Source organism: Podarcis filfolensis, assembly GCF_964270895.1.
Source record: "Podarcis filfolensis genome assembly, chromosome: 16".
NCBI classification, from domain to species: domain Eukaryota; kingdom Metazoa; phylum Chordata; class Lepidosauria; order Squamata; family Lacertidae; genus Podarcis; species Podarcis filfolensis.
Window position 1 is genome coordinate 15,236,734 of NC_139620.1, and position 23,645 is coordinate 15,260,378.

General features: G+C 49.2%; 1 protein-coding gene and 1 long non-coding RNA gene across 3 annotated transcripts in view; one reads left to right on the forward strand and one right to left on the reverse strand.

The window, feature by feature from the left end:
• Nucleotides 1–13,374, reverse strand: part of EHD1 (EH domain containing 1) — a 33,551-nt gene extending 20,177 nt beyond the window's left edge. Inside the window, exons 1-3 of one of the 2 annotated variants that reach the window (XM_083592015.1) lie at nt 13,066–13,374; nt 9,901–10,321; nt 622–719 (exon numbers count right to left, since the gene is read on the reverse strand). In XM_083592015.1, coding sequence (XP_083448141.1) covers nt 622–719; nt 9,901–10,321; nt 13,066–13,267 — 721 coding nt within the window. In that variant the 5' untranslated portion in view covers nt 13,268–13,374. The remainder of the gene's footprint in view (nt 1–621; nt 720–9,900; nt 10,322–13,065) is intronic. The other variant, XM_083592014.1, reaches the window with a different exon arrangement.
• Nucleotides 13,328–14,485, forward strand: LOC310752200. The gene is made up of 2 exons (XR_014542863.1): nt 13,328–13,456; nt 13,980–14,485. It is a non-coding gene; the product is annotated as an uncharacterized lncRNA (long non-coding RNA).
• Nucleotides 14,486–23,645: the final 9,160 nt, after the last annotated feature.

Genomic DNA, 23,645 nt, shown 5'->3' on the forward strand with positions numbered 1-23,645 from the left:
GCTGCTTTCAATACTTTTGAGGAGGACATCCCTCTGGACAGGGCTGGGAATTGGGAAACTGTGCCCCTGTAGGTCATGCTCCTCCTATTCAGCAAATTGGTTCTAGCATTTGCACCATGGTGTTCCACAGCAGCCACCCAGGAAGACCTACATGAAGCCACTGAGTGAGTTCGCCCAAGGATCTGGAATAAAGTGCCCTCGGTATACCAGCAATGCTCAGCTCTCTTCCATCCAGGTCTTGGGACTTGCTGAACAAGCACCTGTAGCAGGTTGGACAGGTGCAAATATTCTGAAGCTCACTCAGGTAAGATGGTGGGGCTGTAGCTATGAGGTCTGTCTGACCAAGAAGATGGGACCACACTCATAGAAACATAAGAAGAGCCCTGCAAAACCCCCAGCAAAGAAACATCAAGTTCTTGCACACCCGGCCCCCAAGGACTAGGCTATACAGCTGCAAATATAATGTTCGAAGTGTGTTTTAAGTGCATTACCAAATGTGACCTTAGGTGGCGATGGTGAGCTAATGGGAAATTCAGTATATATTTTAAAACTTTTTTTTTTAAAGCATTTTCACAGTGCGTGTTTTTTAAAATATATGTCTAGATTCAGCCCAAGTGTTACCTCTGCTTATCCGCTGCTTCTCTCCAGACAGGATTCCAGGGGTGTCAATTATGCTGATGCTGTCCAGGACTGGGTTGGGCAGCTGGGCACACATGAACCTACGAGGAGGGAGGAGAGGACCGTTAAGCCATTTGTCTCAGCCGAAAAAGCAAGCATAGGGAGGCAGACGTGGCTCCCTGCCTGTCCCCCTCGCCACACTTTTTGGGCAACAGAGCTAACCGCTTCATAGAGTTGAGCCACGTTTCAAAGTGGGGCCTCCCATCCTCCAGCACCCACCTTTGTGTGGCACCGCCCACAAAGAGAATGGAAGGGTGCCACAAGAATGAGTGGAAGATAACTCAAGAAACAATTCACCCCCTCCACTTGCCGGGCTCCCTTGAACTTGTTTGCAGATTCGGATCAAGACCACAACAACAGGAAACTGATCTTGAACCTTTTGACGGTGACCCAGGGCATAATCACTAAGTTTTGGAAGCCCTTTAACCTCAATAATCTAGACAATTATTGGTATTTCAAGACTTGGCAAATTGCCCTAAAACTGAGCTAAAATTGCCCCAGGGCCAAAGTGCTTGAGATTCCTTCTTTGCCATTTTTTCTCATTTGTTTCATCCACAAACACAGTGGCTCAGGAAAGTCAGGTCCCACAGGTCTAGGTGTCTGGATTTAGTACAGCCCAAGGTTACGTTTTAATCTTCTTTTAAGTATGAACTTACCACTGTTTTGATTTAGACCATCAAACGCTTTGAAATCACAAACCACACACCTTTCCCCTCTGGTTAGGTTTTATTTCTGATTCAATAAATCGTGTGGCTGCATCTTGTGTATTTCCTTACTGGCAACTGAGACAACTTTTCATTTTATTTCATTTATTTTTTGCAAACATAACGAAGAATCAAGAGATCTTAATCTTAAAGCGTCAAAGCTTAGAAGGACAAAAAGCCCAAAGATACAAAACAGCTCCAAGGTGATAATAAAGCATTAACTCATACAAGTATTCCCTTTATACATAATAAAGATTCATTAAAAATAAAAGTGTTCCCCACCATGAGTTTCATTCATTAATGAGAATAAAGGTTCTATGTAATCTTAAATGAGCCAGACACTTGCAAATACTGATTTTTAAAAATACATAGGTGGAGAGGATGCCACTGTTCCACCGAGAGTTGATCCACTTGGACCCTTAACTTTCAGCAGGGATGTTGGGGTGTCAACGAAGGATGCAGGCGACTGCCTTAGGCCTAGCCTGAGACCATCTACCGGGACCATTGACAGCAGCTCTCAGGAAGAGAGTCTTCTCCGCTCTTCTTACCAATGACTAGAGAGATGCTTGTGGGATTTGAAGCAGGGACCTTCCTGCATGCAGAGCGGGCACCCTCCCAGCGAGCTGCAAAGGCCCTTCCCCAAGCTTCCCGGACCCTGTGTGAGACACAGGTTTTGCACCCCAGAATTGTGTTGAGGTTGTCAAGAGCCAGACCTTCTGCTTTTCAAAAACGCTTCCTCTCGATTTCACGAGGAGGAAGGCATGACCACAGGACACAACAGGAAGATTTGGGCAAGGTAAGAGTTGCAGCAATCGACGGGGCTCAGGTGGACAAGTTCCTTTCGCCCAGGGATGGGGAACTCGAAGACGACCTAAAAGATATTGTGCAACTGCAAACCATCTTCCTAGACATATTGTTCATGATGGCTGCTAGGAAATCTAACAACATCAGGGGAAGGCGGTCAGGTTCCCTCCTCCCCTTGAGCTAAAGACCAGGCCTGTGAGCTGGTTATAAAGTCCAGAACATCACCGCCACCCCCACCCCCTACAATCTGGTCTCCAGGGTATCTTGTTCCAGCAGCTGACTGAAGGGTATTTATTTCGCCTGGAGACCAAACCCAACGCAGCACCTTTAGACCTGGAAATAATGTCCCATCTGCACTCCACATTTAAAGTAGTATCAGACCACCTTAAACAACCATGGCTTCTTCCCCCAAAGAATCCTGGGAGCTGTCGTTTGTTACAGGTGTGGAGGGTTCCTAGGGGAACCCAATTCTCCCCACAGAGCTATAATTCCCAGAGTTCCATGGAAAGAGGAAAGCCACTCTGGGAATTGTAGCTCCCAATTCTTGGGACCCTGAACAAACTGCAGCTCTCAGGATAATTTGAGGGAAGCTGTCTCTGTTTAAAGTGACATGATACTGCTTTAAAAGTACAGTGCGGATTAGGCCAGAGTCTCAGCTGGCTATCCCAGCTCCTGATACACAACAGTTCTCCTCCCATCAAGGCCATCTTTGACATGGACAGAGACTAAGTGAGCAACGCATCAAGGCACCGAGGCCTGTGCTGTTCTCAGAAGAGGAAGGTCAAAAATTAGGCTCATGGGTTTGAGACCCATGTTGGGCGAAAAATCCCTGCACTGCAGAGGGTTGGGCTAGATGACTCACATGGCCTCTTCCAGCTCTACAATTCTATAGGAAGGAAGAAGGTGAACACCCCAGTACTTATCCCGAACTTTCAGTCGCTGCTGACTTTGCCACCAGAGCATTCTCTGCCCTCTCTGTCTCAAAGCACCTCTCAGGGGCCATAGCTCTTGCATGCAGAAGGCCCAGGGTTCAGTCCTCCCAATGGCATCTGCAGGGAGGGCTGGGAGAGGCTCCCTGCCTGAAACCCTGGCATTGCTGCCAGTCAGTGTGGACAGCACCGAGATAGATGGACTCGGAAGAAAGCAGTTTCCCATGTCCCTCGCCAAGAGAGATGGGGCCGCTTCCCCTCTCCCGAAATGCTCAAGACATCCTCCCATGACCTCGCCTGATCCATCCCCCGCCCTTGCGGGAATAATAATTTTTATTTATACCCCTCCCCCCCCGGTCAGAGCCCCCGGCCAGTAAAATTACAATAAAAACATAATGGGGGGACAATTTAAAATACATGTTAAGATACAATTTAAAATGCAGCCTCATTTTAATAATAGCCCATAGATCAAAGCCATAAGGGGAGGGAAACATAAGGGTCAGACTGAGTCCAAACCAAAGGCCAGGTGGAACAGCTCTGTCTTGCAGGCCCTGCGGAAAGATGTCAAGTCCCGCACGGAATGCTTTCCTGCACAGCCCAGCATGGGAGCGAGAGGCACCCTCTGCTGCGTCCTTGGTGCTCACCAACTGCAACTAGAAAAGATGAGCTTTGGAATATTGCAGAGACAGACTTGCAGGGCTGCTCCTGCTGCTTTGGAATTTGCTCCCACCTTCTCCCCGCAAGCAACAGAGAAGGCAGCAAAGACCAAAGGCCACCTCTTCCTCCCTGCACCAATTCCTCCTTGCGCAGCCCCAGCTTAACCCACAAAAGGCTGTGCACAAATCCAACTCCTGAACGTGCAGCCTGCGCTCCACCTGTACAGAGGTCCTAAGCCAAGGGTACGGGGAGGTCAGCCGTCGTCAAGGACACTGGCAAGCTGCCTCGGATAATCTTGTAAGGATCCTCTGGAGATAAGGCACCTCCCATCCTGGGCCCCCCTCTGCTTGGCCAACATGATCATCCAGCCTCCAGAAGGACTGTGGATTCCACCTACACCTACAGCATTTGACTGGGAAGCCTTCTCAGATTACTGGGCGCAGCAGAGGATGAAAGCAGAAGGAGAAAGGAGTTAGGTATTAAGCCACGAGCAAACCATACATTAGGGACGCGGGTGGCGCTGTGGGTTAAACCACAGAGCCTAGGACTTGCCGATCGGAAGGTTGGCGGTTCGAATCCCCACGAAGGGGTGAGCTCCCATTGCTCGGTCCCTGCTCCTGCCAACCTAGGAGTTCGAAAGCACATCAAAGTGCAAGTAGATAAATAGGTACCGCTCCGGCAGGAAGGTAAACGGTGTTTCCATGTGCTGCTCTGGTTCGCCAGAAGCGGCTTAGTCATGCTGGCCACATGACCCGGAAGCTGTACGGCGGCTCCCTCGGCCAATAAAGTCGGTCACGACTGGACCTAATGGTCAGGGGTCCCTTTACCTAAACCATACATTTAAAGCACCACGATACCACTTTAAGTAACCATGGCTTCTTCCTCCAAAGCAACATGGGAGCTGTTTGTTCTGGGTGCTGAGAGTTGTAAGGAGACCCCTCCTTGAGTGGCTTAACAGCCAATCCATCTTCCCAGGGGTCTGTAACTCTGCAAGGGAAATCGGCAGCTTCCTAAAAAGTCTCCACACCCTTAACAAACAGCAGCTCCCATAATTCTTTGGGGAGGAACCCATGACTTTTTAAAGCGGCACCCTAATGCTTTAAATCAGGGTCTCCCAAACTTGGGCCTCTCCAGCTGTTGTTGGACTACAACTCCCATCAGCCCTAGCTAGCAGGACCAGCGGCCAGGGATGGTGGGAACTGTAGTCCAAAAACAGATGGAGAGCCAAGTTGGGGAAACCCTGCTTTAAATGTATGGGGTGAATATGGCCTTAACAGCCCTCCCCACCACACGATTCTGTGTAGGGCAAGCCAAGCAGAGCCGTCTGTAGATAAAATTCCCCAAAAACATCCAGTTGGCAGCCAGCCACCCCAACAGCACGACCAAACTTCTCAGGGTGCAAGGAGGACTGGATACAAAATGCTGAGCTGGCCCCACATGAAGATTAGGGACAAACAGTTTTCAGGAGGGCCATGCCCCCAGCGAAAGAGCATAAGCTTTGACCAGGGAAGAGAAGCAGCGCAAGAAGAATGGAAAAAATTCAAGGACTATTTAAAGAAATATCACAAAGTTAACGAAAGTTAGAATGATGTTGGATTGGAAAGTAAATGGTTACTATTAGCAATGGTTAAGACAAGGAGAATAAGGAAGATTAGTTTAAATCTAAATTAAAATAAGGGAAGATTTGCTGAGTAATTGATAAGAATTTGGAATACAGAAAAGGGAGGCATGAGGAAGTCGGGGAAGAAAGGTATAAGAAATTAGGATATGAAATGGTACATGTTTTTTGTTTTGTTTATGTCTTTGTATGTTTATGTATGTTATGTTTATATGGAAAAAATTCTTGAATAAAAATGTTATAAAAAAAAAAAGAAAGAGCATAAGCTTTGCTCAGGTCCAAGGTTCAATCCCCACATTTCCAGACGGTGCTGGTTGAGACACCTGTTCAGCAAACCCACCACTGCCAGGCAGCACAGCCACTAGCAAGCCAGATGGACCAGCTATCTTGGCTTCTGGCAAGAAAGCATCCTATGCTCAGGGCTAGTTTGCCTCCACTCGAAAGCCATGCGCAGAGTCTGCAAAGCGCACCAACCTTGCGCAGGGAGATTTCTGGCTTACCGATCTAAACACTACAGAGGTCAGGCGGGAGTGGAACAAAAGTGTAAACACTGTCAGGGTGTAAAATTAACTAGGAGGCCCAAATTCCTCCTCTGAACTCCCAGACTGTTTTGCTAGCAAGGGAATCTGCCAGAGTTGCAAGCCGACCCTAAGTCTGCCGGAGGTCGCAGGGAGACCCAGCAGGAACTAACAATCCCTCTTTGTGTTGACCCTGCTCTCCTGAAACAGACTTTCGGCAGCATTAACTCGTGACTGGCGAGGAATTTGATCTCGGGGCTCAAAAGGGCCCTTAAAGAGACCACTTGGCAAAAACTCTTGTTACGGGCAGTGTCAGACTTTGCAAACACATGCTCTGATCTTCCCAGCCCACCCTTCCTGAGCAAAATTCCAGGGCACGCTAGAGGGATCGGGGCTGCGGGAGGACCACTCCCCTTGGAAATCAGGGCAATTCCTGATTGACACCAAGGTCCAGGGAATGAAAAGTCCATCACCACAAGAGCGTTGTATCAGAGGCAAAAACCTAGAAGTTAACACCACCACCCCTGCTGTACGGCGGAAAGAATTTAGAACAAAACAAATTTATCAGCAACACAGGAGGTAATTCCTGGATCAGGTAAGCTTGACCACAGTAGCGGTGACTTTAGGACTGGACTGCTGCAGTACACTTCATGTGGGGCCTCCTTTGCGCTTGACCCAGAAACTGTGGTTAGTGCAGAATGCTGCAGCGTGGTTGATGAGTGGAGCAGACCCTGTCGGCATACCTGCTCAGAAATGTGCACTGGCTGCTGGTTTGTTAGTGGGCTAAACTCAAAGGGTTATTCTTTGTATACAAGGCTCTCTCAACAGCGTGGGACCAGCTTACTTAAAAGATCACCTTGCCCCACATATGCACCCCCTCGACTGCGGAACTAGGACTTTTACAAATGCACATGTTTGTTCCATGGATGCAAGGAATTTGATCCTTCAGGGTGACAGCATCTAAATTTTAGAACTCCCCATCCATTGACATTAGACAGGCATCTTTGCTGTATTTTTGGTGCCTGCTAAGAACCTGGCAAGTAGATAAATAGGTATCGCTCCGGTGGGAAGGTAAACGGCATTTCCGTGCGCTGCTCTGGTTCGCCAGAAGCAGCTTAGTCATGCTGGCCACGTGACCCGGAAGCTGTACGCCGGCTCCCTTGGCCAATAAAGAGAGATGAGTGCCGCAACCCCAGAGTTGGTCAAGACTGGACCTAATGGTCAGGGGTCCCTTTACTTTTACCTTTAAGAACATGGCTTAGGCAGACCTATCCAGACATGTACATTTGACACACATTTTAATACAGTGGACCCTCCGGATAAGAATTAAATTCGTTCCGGGGGTCTGTACTTAACCTGAAAAGTCCGTAACTGGAGGCGCTGCTTCTGCGCACAGTGTACAGAGCACTTCTGCGCATGTGCGTGTGGTAAAACACGGCAGTATACACTTCCGGGTTTGCCACATTCACAACCTGAAAGTTATGTATCCAGAACGGTACGTCACTCAAGGGTCCACTGTATGTAACTGCATCCAATTATGTATATGAATATTTTGAAAACGTTTAGGTCAGCTTGTTTTTAACTTCTGGCTTCACCGGTATTTGTTAACAGCTTTTAGGCTTTATGTAAATTGGTTGGAGGTTTTGATGATTAAGCAGTATACAAATCCAGATAAATTAATAAAAATAAAAACCAAACTAGTGGGATCTGCAACAAAGTTTTGCAGCGTGGACAGGGGGTCCTCTCCTTCAGGGCTGCAGCCAGCCACATGCTCCACCCCTTCCTCCCGTGTTTTCTCCCCCAAATCAGGATTCCATGGCAAGGACCAGCCCTCACTTCTGAACATCACTTAAGAGCAAGAACAACAGATGCTATAAATAAAAGATGCTCCAGAATGCCAGCCCACAACTTTAACTTTGCCAGCCCCACTTCTAAGAGCTCTGTGATGCCTCAGCAGGACAGGAGCTTGGGGGGGGGAGGACAAAACAGATCCTGGGGTGCCTGCATTTTGCCACTGACTGAATGCACACACAACTATCAAATGAAAGGCTTTTACTTGGCCATTTTTGTTCCTTTCGAAAAGGCTTGAAAAGCCCCTCTGCTCTGGGAGGGGGGTGGGGCCTGAGCTACACTGCCAGGCCTCAATAACTCTTCCCCCTCCAGTCTGGGAACTGGCTGGGCAAGCGAGAGGGGATTTCTGCTGCTCTTCAAATCTGCCTGCCAAAAACAGATGGGAGAGAGCGGAAGGAAGGGACAGCGCCCTAAAAGCCCAGGCTGGCTGACTGGACACAGCCAGGGCACCAAGTCAGGCTGGAAAAGAAAGTGGAATTGGGCGGATTGCACTTTTGGATCTACCAGCTGCAGGATGCAGAGCTCCAAAAAGTGAGCAGCAGGATCCACATCCACTACCTGGGCATAAGCCAGGGAGAGAAAAGAAGGCAGAGCAAGTTTATTCACAGTAGATCCACCCAATGGATTGAAAGCACAGCCAGAGGACATACTTAACACAAGTGACTCTCCCCCAAAGAATCCTGGGAACTGTAGTTTGTTATAAGTGTGTTTGTGAACTTTATCTCTGTGAGGAGGAAACTACAGCTCCCAAGAGTCCCTGGGGGGAGTGGTGTGCTCTAAACATATGGTGTGGACCTATTTACAGGAGGCTGCACTGCAACACTCCCCCCACCACAAAAAAAGTTTCCTTGCTCATCTTCCTTTAGGGAAATTTTAATTTCCCATTTGCATTTGATATGGTACAGAACCCCACCTCTTCCCAAACTTGTTCAAGGTAAAACATTACCACCCCGCAGGGCTGTTTAGGATGAAAAATAGGTGACTTGCCCAAGGTTTCCCAGCCCAATCTCCAGGGATCAACTGGATTCCAGTGGCGGCAATGGGGTAATGTCACCAGGCGACAGAAGGTTAATGAGACGTACCCAGACAGCTCTGTCCTCCAAAAGAGGAGGGATGCTGGCCACCCCGGAACATCAGCCACCTGAGCCGGTCACTCCACTCCGCCCAACCTCAGGGCCGGCCCTGCCCCTAGGTAAAGGTAAAGGGACCCCTGACCATTAGGTCCAGTCGTGACAGACTCTGGGGTTGCGGCGCTCATCTCGCTTTCTTGGCCGAGGGAGCCGGTGTACAGCTTCCGGGTCATGTGGCCAGCATGACTAAGCCGCTTCTGGCGAACCAGAGCAGCATACGGAAACACCATTTACCTTCCCGCCGGAGTGGTACCTATTTATCTACTTGCACTTTGATGTGCTTTCGAACTGCTAGGTTGGCAGTTGCGGGGGTTCGAACCGCAGACCTTCTGATCGGCAAGTCCTATGCTCTGTGGCTTAACCCACAGTGCCCATAGCATCCCTGGCCCTGCTCCTAGTGAGCGTTGTATCATGTCTGAGTGGAGATTTGAACTTGCTTCTTGGATCTTGCTCTCATCTAGGCGGTCCACGTTTTTTTGGGGGGGGGGTGTGCAAGATAGCAGGCTCCTCCATAATCAGCAGCATTCATATGACTGGCAAAGACTCAGGTTCATATGCCAGCTAAGTTACAGGGCAACTTCAAGAGGGGAAGTCACTCTCTTCGAGCCTAGCAAAAACACCAAGTGAGTCCACCTTGAGTTTCCTGGAAAGCGGAAGCAGCTGCCACCTAGCCCACCCTTGGCTACACTGACCAGCGGTGGCTCTCCCGTGTCTGAAAGGCTGACACTAGAGATGCCAAGGATTAGACAGTGGACCTTCTACTTTCAAAGGGTGCATTCTACTACTGAGCTCCTAAAAACAAAGATTCTAGTCCTCATGGGTCGGAATAAAGAGCCGGTTTAAAACAAAGGAAGCTGCCTTATTGTCTCGTTTGGATCAGCGTCGTGGCGGCTCTGCAAGGTTTACCGATAACGGGTCTTTCTTCAGCCGTACCCGGCGATGTTACTGGGGATTCAAGCCCCTTGCCCTTGGAGGGAGCTCAGGACCCGCCCCCCTGGTGCATCCCCGTACCTGTTGAGAAAGGCGTTGCCGAAGGCGTTGAGCTTGCGGAAGGGGCGCCGGGGGTCGACGACCAGCGCGTTGCCCGGAATGACGCCCTCGCTCTCGCCGCCCATGACGGCGATGAAGGAGTCCGTGGTGGGCTCGGGCCCGATGCGCATGCCGGGGAAGTCCTGCTCCAGCAGGTGGCGGATGAAGGTGGTCTTGCCCGTGCTGTACTGGCCCACCAGCAGCACCATGGGCTTGCTCTCCCAGTCGGCGGGCTCCAGCGCCGGCGAGTGGAAGTCGTGGAAGCGGTAGTGCTCCTCCAGCGGCAGCAGCTTGCCGGCGTACAGTTGCTTCAGACCCTCCGAGACGGTGCGGAACAGCTCGGGTTCCTTGCGCCGCCGCGCGTCGCGGCTTACCCAGCTGAACATGGCTGAGCCCAAGCCTACTGCGGGCGAAGGGTGGGGGAAAGGAAGAGAAAAATAAGATTAAAAAAAAATAATGAAGAGGGAGCGTTATATGCGGGGCCGGCTCCGGGTTCAAGAGCGCCTTATGCGGCAAGAAGAGTAGCCGACGGCAGCGCAACGCACCGCAGACGCCACGCGCCGCTCGGCGGCTCTCCTTATCAAGCCGCGGCGGCGGCGCCACTCCCCTCCTCAGCCCTGATTGGCCGCTCGCCGACGTGCTTGCCCCGCCCTCTTTCCTTTCCCGGCAGCCCAGAGAGCCGCAGAAGGCAAAAGTTGCGGCGCGCCTCTTTAACTTTTGAGCGTAGAGGTACGAAAGGGAGAGATGGGCCCATCTCAGTCGGAACCGACACCGTCCACCTTGGGACCTTCGTCCAGGGGTCGCAAATTAATGGAAACAGCAATTTTTGCTCCTCCATTGTAAGACCCTTGCCACCACCAAAGCAAGGTAACGCGGGGGGAGGGAGGAACTCTGCACATGCTCAGAAGCACTCGGGCGCCTCTGAATTCAGCCTTAGCAATTAAGAATTGAGGCGGGGGCCTCCTCAAAAATAAAACGAGGGCTCATGAGCATGTGCAGAGCGTACTTCCTTTTTGCAGGCTACTCAATAGCTCCATTGTTTCCCCCTCCTTTTACACACATATTAATTAATTAAGTAAACTTATTAAGCCAGCTGTTCTCTAACAGTGACTTGCATTAAAAAAAACATACACATTAATACATTATACCATAGGGAGGGGAGAGAAAAAAATATATAAAAGAGTAACACTTTTTCATACAATACCCCTTATAATGTCCATAGGATAAATAAAACAGAATCATCTCAGTCCATCAAAGGCCCAGGGGGGAAGGTAAGTCTTTACCTGCCTCTGAAAAGATGTCAGCAAACCTCACTGGGGGGAGTATTCCTCAGAGGGAGCCAACACTGAAAAGGCCTTTTACCTATATTATGTGGGGACGTGGGAAACGAGGTCCCCTATCTGCCAAAGCAGAAGGCCGAAGTTGATTCCTAGTTCCCAGCTCCTTGTTTCAACTCTTAGCTTGGTTATCTAAACCCGGATTTGAAACTGCACTTTAGCCACCCAGTAGATAAGCTTAATTAGTAATCTTATTTTCATAACAAGTGGCCAGTGTTGTTTTCTGAACCAAGCACTGTGCATCAATAAACCAAATGGCTTGTTCCAGTCGGTCATAAAGCCGTGGCTTTTATCACTGGTTCCTCTGCTTCGTGAGCTAAAGTGCAAACCCAAACCCAGATTAGATTGCCTAATTAAATCCTACTTTCCAGTCATTGGCAGCCTGAATAAAAAATAGATGCTTACTATTTTAATATTGCTTTCTTTCTGTGTTTTGCCGTCGGGTGAATAGTATTATATTTTGGGTCTGTATGAAACAGGGGTGTGGGTGTCAGTGCGTGGTTTACCTGCCATAAATAAATAGCAAACTGAAACTTACATGCCCCAGCCTACAGATCTGATAAACTCCAGCTTCTTTTCTGCTTTCCTGTATCATATGCTTCCCTGAGCAAGAAATTGTCCCTCCCAGTTGTTCTCATAGGACCAAAGCATTGCTTTGCTGTAACAAGTTTTAACATGCAGGGAAGGACCACTGTAGCATCTGCTTTGCATGCAAAAGGTCCTGGGTTCAAACCCTGTGGGTGTCTCCAGATAACAAAAGGCTCACGTAGCTAGTGCTGGCAATGCATGCCTGTGCTCGAGACCCTTGAGAGTCACTGGGAGACAGTGTGCTGTAGTGGTTAGAGTGTCAGACTGCGACCCTACACCCCACTTGGCCACAAAACTCACTAGGTGGCCTTGGTCCAGTCGCTGCCTCTCAGCCTGACCTATCTCGCAGGGTTGTTGTGGGAATTCAATATGGCCTAGGACCTGGGAGAGACCAGGGTTCGAATTCCCTTGGCCATGGATCTCACTGGATGATCTTGGGGACTAGTAACTGCCTCTCAGCCTGACCTACCACGCAGGGTTGTTGTGAGGGTTAAATTAGGAGGGGGAGAATCATGTACGCCTCTTTGACCTTGGAGAAAATTACATGGGATGGGTGGGTCAGGGTGAGGCTGGCTGGGGAGTTGTAGTTCAGCAAAACTCCTGGAGGGCATCAGGTTGGGGAACGCCCACTTAGAACAGATGGGGAGCATTCATTTCTTCATTTGTTAGGGATATTTATAGCCTGTCCTCCATCTATACCAGGCATAGGCAACCTCGGCCCTCCAGATGTTTTGCGACTACAACTCCTATCATCCCTGACCACTGGTCCTGTTAGCTAGGGATGATGGGAGTTGTAGTCCCAAAACATCTGGAGGGCCGAGGTTGCCTATGCCTGATCTATACAGATGCCAGGGCAGATAACAAAGCATAAAGTAAACAAATTGCACCATAAGCAGCTATAAAACAGTCAAATGCAGCAGCTGATAAGCAGAGGCAGCTAAAACCATAGAGCAGGCAAAAAATAAATAAAAATAAATCACTGACTTAAATCAGGACTTTGGGGTGCCCTGGGAAGGATAGGCCCTGGGCTATCTGGGTCCCTGATCAGAACTGAGGTTCTGGGACTCAGTAGTACCAAGCTGCGCGGGCCCATTGAGCAAGGAGAATAAGAGATAAAGGATCAGCCTCAAGCTGTATGTCTGGAATGTGTAAAGAAATAATAAAGGGCAAGATGCCTTGATGGTGATGTGGGACATCTCTGGGTTGCGAGCGATAGCCTCACCTGAGCTCCCTTCGTCCATGTCAGCGTCCTTCTGCCTCCGCTCCATTCCCTCTGCATGGCAAACCCGCCTCGGCCTCGGCAGTTTAACAGCCCGGTGGCTCTGGCTGGCCGGAATCCCTCTTTGTGAACTGGCCTCATGCATCGCCCGTGATGTCAGCAGGTTCTGGAATGAATGGTCCACAGCTGGGGAGGAACCTCTCATTCCTAAGAATTAGACTCTTGCCTCTCCTGGGGAAGACCCCGGGCCAATTTCAAGGGGTTACTATCCGTATATAAAGCCCATCTGCTCCGATTCAGCAGCAAATGTGGGTTTTCTCATTGAAACGAACAAAAAGCGCTCAGGCACAGACCTGGAATGCCCAGACCTATACCTAGAAAGTATGAAGCAAAGGTAAGCATGCGTGAGCCCTAGGTCGTGGTCATTTATGAAAAGGAAGAAACTCTGCATGCACTCATTTAGCTACAGTTCCTGCATTGCAGGGGGTTGAGTCCCTTCCAAGCTCTGCATTTCTGTGATTCTATGATTCATGCACCTTTGTATGTCCCAGCACTGGAAATTGTGTGTTAAGAGCCCTGACCCAGAGAGGTTAAACCTTGGATGTGCTTTTATTGGGCTCACCCACATTCCGGCTCAAGGCTCTTGGCATGGTCCAAACATGACATATCACAGTACTATGTGATTCCCCCACCCCACCCCGATCAATATTAGTTAGCCAAGTGAAGGGAGACCTTTGGTTCTGCTTATCCACTCAACTTTCTCTTTCGCTGCAACACGATCTGTCTGTTGGGTGAGAAAGTCGAAAGGCTTTTGGGTGTGCATGCAGAGATCACAGCTCTTGTGTTTCACATTTCCTGTTTTGCCTCTAGCAGCGAGGAGTCTTGGGCTGGCCCTGATCCCCCCCCTCCTCTTTCAGGTGGTGAGATATAAAGCACACTGTCATGCAATAGCTGAGTTGCAAATAGAACCTAATGAAAATTGGCAGAAACATTTGGGACAGGGCCTCACATGGGAGTCCAAAACTCAAGCAGAATGGATGTGAACCTGTCGAGATATATCAGCCGAGTTAAAGATCAAGGTGGGAGTTTCTGTTTGCTTTTATAGTTCTCCATTTGAAGTTTGAACACCAGCACAGTCCTCACAACCTTTTTCCAGAAGTTAGTGTATAAAGAGGCTAAATGCATTGCAATGTGATAGTTGAAACGAGGATTTCTGAAGATCTCCTCCTCCGTGTTCCACTATCCTGACAAATGGTGCTCAGCGTGATTTTGATCAAGGAAAGTTTAGAAGCAAAAGCAGCCGTTTTTAAAGTCAAAAGTTGCAAAGCCACATGATCTGGGTCAACAAAAAGTAACAGCAAACAAAACAGAATGTGCCTAGCGGTGAGGAGTACGTAGATATTAAATGTCACTCACAAGCCAACCAACTGTGATAATCTAAGGATAATGAATTCATGGGAAATTGGGTAAAAATGGGGGGTGTTTCAGCCCAAAAGGGTCTTCTGTAGTGGCACGACAATACAAAACCTCAGCGTCTTCAACGAGCCTGTGGAATATATAAATATGTGAGTAAAGAATGTTACGGATTTTCTGCTATTTCCTGCACTTCAATTTGGGAATAATCTGCAAGCTCTTGGAAAAAAATGCAAATCTCACCCCACCCAGTTTAGGGTCGCAAAACTTCTGTGGCACCTGGGGGGGTGGGGTGGGAGTATCTCCTCTTTTCCGTTCCCCATCCAGGATTTTGATTGGTTTTCCTTTCGCCCCACCCCACCCAGCATTTGCTAAGCTGCCCCTTCTCCCTTTCATTCCCCCTCATTCCACCAGCCACCAAATGGAATACGATCATTCCAATCTGCTGTGTCAGGTTTAAAGGCAGTTCTTTAAAAAAAAATTAAAAAATCTCCTCCCAAAATCTGAGCCAAGGGAGAAAAAGCCTCAAAATGAAAGGACAAGATTTTTCCTCCCAAATAAGGGAGCGAGGCATCCTTCCCCGACAGGCGATGTGGGCCTCATATTTTCCACTGCAAAAGTCCTCCGTTCGGAGGGAGGGAAGGTTGTAGAGAGCACACCAGAACTCTAGAGCTACGTGTTGAGGGGGAAGGGAATAAAGTGAGCCACAAGGCGTGGAGAGGAGAAGGGCTATTATCCCTCCACAGAATCGAAAAGTTGGCACCCCAACGGTCATCTAGTTCAACCCCCTGCAGTGCAGGAAGCACAGCTAAAAAATCCCTGGCAGGCGGCCATCCAAACTTCTACTTAAACCTCCAATGAAGGAGAGTCCATCACCTTCTGAGGGTATCCATTCTACCACCACAAAGTTCTTCCTAATGTTTAGTCGGAATCTCTCATCTTGTAATTCAATCTGTTGGTTTGGGTCCTTCCCTCGGGAGAGCAGAAAACAAGCTTGCTCCATCTTCCGTGTGGCAGCCCAGATATTTGAAGGTAGCGGGACGCGGGTGGCACTGTGGGTTAAACCACAGAGCCTAGGACTTGCTGATCAGAAGGTCGGCGATTCGAATCCCCGCAATGGGGTGAGCTCCTGTTGCTCGGTCCCTGCTCCTGCCAACCTAGCAGTTCGAAAGCATGTCAAAGTGCAAGTAGATAAATAGGTACCGCTCTGGCGGGAAGGTAAACAGCGTTTCCGTGCGCTGCTCTGGTTCGCCAGAAGCGGCTTAGTCATGCTGGCCACATGACCCGGAAGCTGTACGCCGGCTCCCTTGGCCTATAGAGCGAGATGAGCGCCGCAACCCCAGAGTTGGTCACGACTGGACCTAATGGTCAGGGGTCCCTTTACCTTTTACCTTTATCGCATCACCGCCACTGCATGACCTACTGAAGCATGAGGCCTCCTCTGTAAAGGAGGCCCTTGGCAGCCAATACAGTCAGGTAAGGGCCTGGCCGGAGTGTGTGTGTGCATCTTCCCCTGCTTCCCACATTTCCTGTGGGACAGAAGGCGTCTCCTGGGGCTCAGAAGGGGTCCCATCCCACTCCCCACCCCACAGTTCTTTATTGCACAGTGATGTGCTGAGCCGCATCTCCAGGGGAGGCTGGCTTGCCATGCCCCAAGGGTGCGCCTGGTGCCTGGCAGAGTCAAACCAAGGCAGGTGTGGGAGCAGAGGAGAGAGAGACCTGGCACAAGCCTGCAGTTCTCTTTCCGCCTGCCCCTGCATCCTTAGAGAGGATCCTTTCTCAATCAGCTGGGCACAATGTCCCCCCTGTGAGGCTGTGTTCCTCCCCAGCACCCAGAGGCTGCAGTCATGTGAGCCTCTGAAATGTATGGGCCAGCATCCAAAGCCTCCTTTCTGGAAGCAGAGGGTGGCTGGGATTCTTTCCGGCCCAAGGTCAGGTGATGGGAGACACAGAGGAGCATTGACCACTTTGGGGTGGGGTGGGGGGAGGCTCCTCAGAGAGTATGTCCCATCACTCTCCTCATAAAAAGGACGCAGCCTTTCATAGGCCCCAAGCGCTAAAAAGATTGCGGTGCCTTTATCCCCTGTGTAAATTCAAAATGAAAACAATACCAAACAGTAAAATATTTTTATTTATTTATTTATTTTTTGGAATGACGCAAAACACATCGAAATGGAGGCATGTGCATGTCATGCGCAACACAAGACAGGATCTGATTTCCTCGCATTCTGTATTTCGCTCTGCTTCAGGAGATTAGCCTGCCCACTGCGTAATCCAGCACGGAGTGGGTGCTTTTCCTCATGGAACAGTCCGCAAGGAACGCCTGGCTGCGACGATTTAGGGCAGGGCAAGGGAAGCTCTGGCCTGATCCTGCTAGGAAGCTGTAGTAAACAGGGCCTCCAATCAGGAAAAGGAAGCCATCGCTCTCTCAGCAGGGGCCCACACTTGGGCTGTGGAAACTCCAGGCGCCTGGCCTGACATCACGACACTCTTATGTCCATTGCACAGCCATCAATGGAGCAAAGGCGAGGAAAGAATGTGTCACTCTGGCCTACATGTGCTGCTGAGTTAGGCCACAGGCCTTGTCATCTCCTTGGTCGCCTGATGCCATCTCTCTTGGGGTGGGCCTCTAGAACAGCCTGCGGCTCAGCTGTAGCCGAGACACCCAGAGATGCACCCACCTGGGAATCCCTGGGGTGGGGGCACCATGATCAGAAGTGCCCTCCCAGTGGGATCAGGCCGAAGGTTCTGCACCCCGCTCTCCTTGAATGGTAGTTGGGAGGAGCCCCCAAGGCTCATCTAGTCCACCTCTGCAATACATGGATCACAGTGGACAACAGGGTTGAAAGGCCCCCAGGTCTGAGCTGAAGTCTCTCGGTTTGCCTGGCCCCTTCCTGGTGGCACCGGGGGGGGGGGGGAGGAGCTTGAATCTCCAGGTGAAAAAAGACAGTCACGTAACCGAGAAATTACACAAAACAAATGAAATACCGTGAAGATCCCTGAAACTAGAAGTAATTGACTAGAAATATTATCTTATAGAAATAAACTAAATAATAAAAACCAAAAAGTTTAAGGGGAAAAAACCTAAACTTTTTGATTTTTATTATTTAGTTTATTTCTATAAGATAATATTTCTAGTCAATTACTTCTCGTTTCAGGGATCTTCACGGTATTTCATTTGTTTTGTGAATCTCCAGGTGAGCGAGAGTGCCTTTAATAGTAATGGCGACAACAACAACAAACATTATTAAGAAGCTGTGCATTCTTCAGGCCAACAAGGAGCTGGCTGTAAATTGCAACACAGACACACTGGGGAACCTGCCCTTCTCCCCTCCTTTTCCCTCTCCCAATTAACCTCCATCTCCAGGGCGTGCCCCATGACATCGCTGCAGGCCTCCCTCTGTGACATCACCAGGGGCCGCCCCAGGATCTCAGGTTTGAGTCCTGAAATCTCAAGGTCTGGGATGCTCTTGAACTTGCAACCCCACCGGCCAACCACATGGCCATTATGGGAAGCCTGCCATTGTGATTCCCACCACTGCTTTGGGAAGGCCCCAGACCCCACCCTGCCCCAGAGAGCTGCTCCAGAGCCAGAAAGGGCCACTTGCCAAGGAGGAGGCAGGCACACCCCGCGTCTCTCTCAGCAATGGTTCCTCCATCCAAACAAGCCGGTTTCCATGCCAGGGAAGGAAGCAGAGGCTGGGGACTTTTCCTGTTGACTTGGGCTCAATCATCAGCCACAATGAGGCTGTAACAATGGGGGCAGGGTGGCTTTTAACCCTGCACGGGGACAGGGGATGGGGGCTTTCATCCCCGCACTTCTCGGCAAAGCGAGAAAGGAGACAGAGTCCCAGACTGCCTCCATCTCCCCAGCTGTGCCATCGGGGCAGGACAGTGGGGCAGGCGTTTGGAGAGCCCCTCAGCAGAATGAGCGGTAGGAGGGGGGCAAACCCAGCTGGACCAGCTTAGCACATTTTGAAGGAAGGAAAGCAAAACATACACACACACAACTGTCTAAAACTGCAATTCCCAGACTCCATGGACCACAGTTTGGAAGCCCCTGATCAAAAGTGTTGGGGGGCGACTGAGGGAGAGTGCATTAAACCCGGCTCCAAAACTATCTCCTTGCCCCACCGCTACTCCCCTTGTTCCTGACTTCTGGAAACTCACCATGATGCATCCAAGACTAGCTCTGCACACAAACATGGGTCTGCGTGAGCCGATGGGTGGGGTTCGAGGAGCCAGGCCAAACTGCGAGGCACGCAGAGGCCAGCTCCACCCAGGATCAGGCCAGCTGCTGTCTGCATGTTCTTGGCGCTTCGGTGATGATGCAGAGCAGCCAGTAGGGAGCTGTTGCTCCGGTGCAAGCCAGATTCCCAACTGCGTACAGCTGATTACATGCCTGTAACTTAATCTAGAGAAGACAGAAGACCTGCCTGCTGGGGAGGAATCTTCTGATTCAGGGTTTGGAGCTTAGCCTCAGCACTGGATTCCCCAGAAGTATGTGCTTAGGGCACCAGCAAAACAAAAGTAGAAAAAAATGATGTTGTTGTTTTAAAAAAAAAGCATTGAAGTATTCAACATGCATGGGAAAAATCAGAGCTTTGTTAGACTTCCATATTCTCATATATATATTTTATTAAATTTTCTGTTTTACAATTTAAAATACTCATTTAACATCCTTAATATATCAATGACTTCCCTTCTTCTCTTTCCACGGTTCATTTTACAAATCATAAATCCTTTACAAAAACAATGCCATTCAGTATTCCATTATTGCATCCATCAAAACTTGTTTACACCGTTTTCAGCTAGACTTCCATATTCCCCACTCCCCACTTACTGGTCCCTCCCTCCATTGGGCCCCTAATACTCAGCTTGTTCTGGAGGGGGCTGCGCTCCCCATGCAGAATCAGGACTGCAACTCTGGCGCAGTGCTTTGGTGGGAAATGGTGGCCTGGGGTGCTTTTTACCAGCTTTGTAATAAGTACGGAGCCGGCCACATAAATTCACACCTCGGTAACTTCCGGGATGGGCTGCTGCAATCCATTATACCTGGGGCTGCCCTGGAAGTCTGTTCAGAACCTCCCATTGATCCAAACACATCCAACACTCCCAGCAATGCAGCACAGGGTATTTAATTTCACCTGTAGTTGCTGCTCCATTTCTGAGCTCCATCCCAAGTGCTGGTCCTAACCTTTTAAATCTTCTCCTCTCATAGGTTCCCACCACTATGTTTTGATCAAGGCCAGACCCCAAAGTCACTGCCCCTCTGCCCTCTGAGGTTTGGCAGTTGGGCTTGTGAGGGGGAGGGGTATTCCTGGTACCTCAGTTGTGGGGCACCCTCCCCAGGGGCCTGGCTCAGTCACTCCCTGCTCCTCAGAACTTGTCTTTTTCGAATGGAGACTGCCCATTTTCAAAAACGAAAAGAGGAAAATGCAAAATATATAGTTCACTCTCACCTAAGAAAACAGGCCTGGTGCAGGGGGCGGGGTTTGAAATTTTGCATATTTATTATTTAATTGCTACATTTATATCTTGCCAGTGCCTTCTTCCAAGCTGCTCAGTGCAGCAAGCATGAGTCTCTTCCCACCCACCCAGATTTTATCCTCACAACAACCCTGTGAGGTAGAAACAAAATAAAAAAAATCATTCCAGTAGCACCTTAGAGACCAACTAAGTTTGTTATTGATATGAGCTTTCGTGTGCATGCCAATAACTAACTTAGTTGGTCTCCAAGGTGCTACTGGAAGGAATTTTATTTTGTTTCGAAGATGGCAGACCAACATGGCTACCTACCTGTAACTAAACCTGTGAGGTTCAGCTGAGAGAGAGGTGTTCCAAGGTCACCCAGTGAACTTCCTGGTTTGAGTGGGGATTTGAACTCGCCATCCCTTTGCACTTGCCTGACCTTTGTGCTCTAGCCATTATGCCACATTAGCTTTGCTTTCCTAGTTACCCCCTTCCACCTTTGTTGACAATTGCTGCTGCTTCTTCTTCTCCTCCTCTTCCTTCCTTCCTTCTCAGGCCAAGGGCCGCTTGGCAGGGAGGGCGTGGAGAGGGACATACTTGTGCCCTACAAAACTGACAGCCAGGAGACAGGAGGGGGACTGGCTGTCAATTCATAGGTCATAGCAGTGTGCCCTCGGTCTGGTTCTGCCTGGGAGCAGGATGCATCATCTGAGCACAACTTCTTCCTGGTTGACCCATCAGGGGAAATGGGGCACAAAGCCCACCTTGGGTGCACCTGCGAAGGCTGGAGCCACCTCCTATCCATGCTCTTTTCATCGGCAGATGGGCCATAGCATGAAATCCTGGAGAGCTGGCTCCTGTCATTTTAGACAAGGCCGAGATCAATGGATCATTGCAGGGGGTTCCCTGGGGTCCCTCCCAGCTCCACAGTTCTATGAAAGCCAGCTTCCAGTGTTCTCTGGCAGCACCCACAGCTCAGTGGGCAGAGCAACTGCTTGGCATGCAGAAGGTCCCAGGTTCAATGACCAGCTGGTCCCGTGATGGAGGGAACAGGTGATGGAGGAGCCCAGGTGGAGGTAGCAGGTGATGCAGGGGCCTGAGGCACTGGAGAACTGCTGCCTGCAGAGTAGGCAATACTAGGCCAGGTGGACCAACAGCCTGGCCAGGACTGACAGCATCCTGCCTTTCTGAGGGTACCTCCAGACGAGCTGTTATTGAGCATTGATCCAGATTTGTTTTGCCCCAAAATTGTACATGGCTGTTATACGGCATTGCCATCTAGCGGTTGTGATGGGAAACAGCATGGGGGGGGGAGTGTGTGATAATACGGTACAGTGGTACCTCGGGTTAAGAACTTAATTTGTTCTGGAGGTCCGTTCTTAACCTGAAACTGTTCTTAACCTGAGGTACCACTTTAGCTAATGGGGCCTCCTGCTGTCACCGCGCAATTTCTGTTCTCATCCTGAAGCAAAGTTCTTAACCCGAGGTCCTATATCTGGGTTAGCAGAGTCTTTAACCTGAAGTGTCTGTAACCTGAAGCGCCTGTAACCCGAGGTACCACTGTACTCATATAACCCCACAAAAGTTTCGTGCATGCACAATGAGCATCTTTCCATGCACATTTTGTGGGAACAAATCAGGAACAACCTCTACAGGATTATTTTGTGTCAAAGTCTTTCCCGGACGTCACCAGCCCCACCTCTTCAGTGAAACACCTTCCCACGTGGCTTTGCGGTTTCTTATCAAGCCCTCAAGAATCCCCCTTTATCTCCTCCAACAAACGGTGCTCTAGGCTTGCAGGGCGGCTGCCCATGACGCGTGTGCCACACAAAGGACAGACAGCAAGGAAGTTTAACAGAGGGGCCAGGGAAATAAATGCACCCACTCACCTCCTGTACAGAAATGGAATTTCTAAAGTGGTCAAATTTAAAAAGCATTGCCTATCAAAATGGCCCTTGGGCTGCTGCATTGGGGGGGGGGGTTAGGATTCTGCCCTGACCCACAAGGTAGAAAATAAAGCTATATCAAAGGCATGTTGTTCTGAACAGAATCATAGAATGCTGCGATTGGAAGGGAACCCCAAGGTTCATCTAGTCCATCTCTCTGCAATGCAGGAATCCCAGATAAGGAATCGCTGATAGATTGGAGCTATCCAGTCTCTGTCTAAAATCCTCCATTTAAGGAGATTCCACCACTTTCGGAGGGAGTTCACTCCACTGCCCAACAGACTTTCCCGTCAGGAAGTTCTTCCTAACATTCAGCTGGAATCTCCTCCTTATGACTAGATGACCACTAGAGTCCTTTCCAGCCATACAATTCCACGAAACGTCCCTTTACTCACTCTCTCCATCCCTGAGCACATGATCCTCAAAGCGCCTGGGTCAAAAGATCTTTGTCCTCCTGGTCTCTTGGTGGCATCCAGATGCTCTTTTGGGTGCCCATCCAAAATAACAGCCCCCCCACTGGAATGGTTTGAGGCTTCCACGTGGAGTTGCTGTTACAGCCGATAGGCACCCCCTTCCTTGTCTGGGCAGGAGCCCCACACCTCCTTTCAGCTAGTGAGGGGCGCTGCAGGCTGCTTCCACTGGCTGCCTTTTCCATGCTGGAGGGGAAGTCTTTGGCCTTTGCCCAGGAGTGACCACGGAGCCGGGGTGTATCTGCAGCGGACAAGCTGTTGGAGGAAAGAAGGAACCAGGATTAATCCATTCTCTTTGCAACACATGCGGGCCTTCATCGTCTTCTTCGGATTAAAATTTTACACTCACATATCCAACATACAACATAAAAATCAGATTCCAAGGAATCTCCTGGACTTCCCTCCTCCCCTTTGTGGGTCCTATTGTTAATCATTTCCTCCCGCATCTTTTATGATAATCCAAAATCTTTTACCTCTCTATTTCTAGAATTAGCTAGAATGTCACAAAAAATTAGGCACCAAAAAATCGTTAAGTTTACGAACGACTGGAATAAATTTCTAAGTTACATTGAAATCAATCTAGGTATTACCAAAATCACAGTGGGCGGAATCTAAAACCTGCGATGTAAAGAGCTGATATAATACAATCTGCAGATAAGCGATGAGTTTATTTTGCCTAAACCAAGATGGAAGGAAGTCAATTGAGTGATGTTATGTTGGTTTGTCTGTTTTATGTTTATAGGCGTTGTTTGTTGTTGTTGTTTGTTTGTTTGTTTGTTTGCTTTTTTTTTCTTTTTAGTCTTTTTTCTTTTTTGTATTGTTTGATGTCGTTTCCAAAATATCAATAAAAAGATTAGTAAAAAAAACAAAAAAAACAAAATCTTTTACCTCTCCATTGTGTCGAAAATTCACCATTAAACTACAAGTGATATTCCAATCCTACTCACAATTTTAACTGTTTACAATGGTCTTTAAGATGAGTTATAATTTCCCCCCATTCCTTATTAAAATTTTGGTCTTCCTGATCTCTGATTCTTCTGGTCATTTTAGCCATTTGGGCGTAATCCATCAACTTGATCTGCCATTCTTCTCTGGTAAGGACTTCTTTCCATCTCAGCAGCAATTAAGCACAACCAATGGATTAAGCCATAATGAGTGCCCCCGCTCCCCTCGCAGCTTTGTCCCCACAGAGCTAAAGCACGCTGCCTGATCTTTAAAGATCTTGTCTAAAGAGCAGACAGGAAGATCTTTTACATACAGGACAGATAAAAGAAAGTTCTTC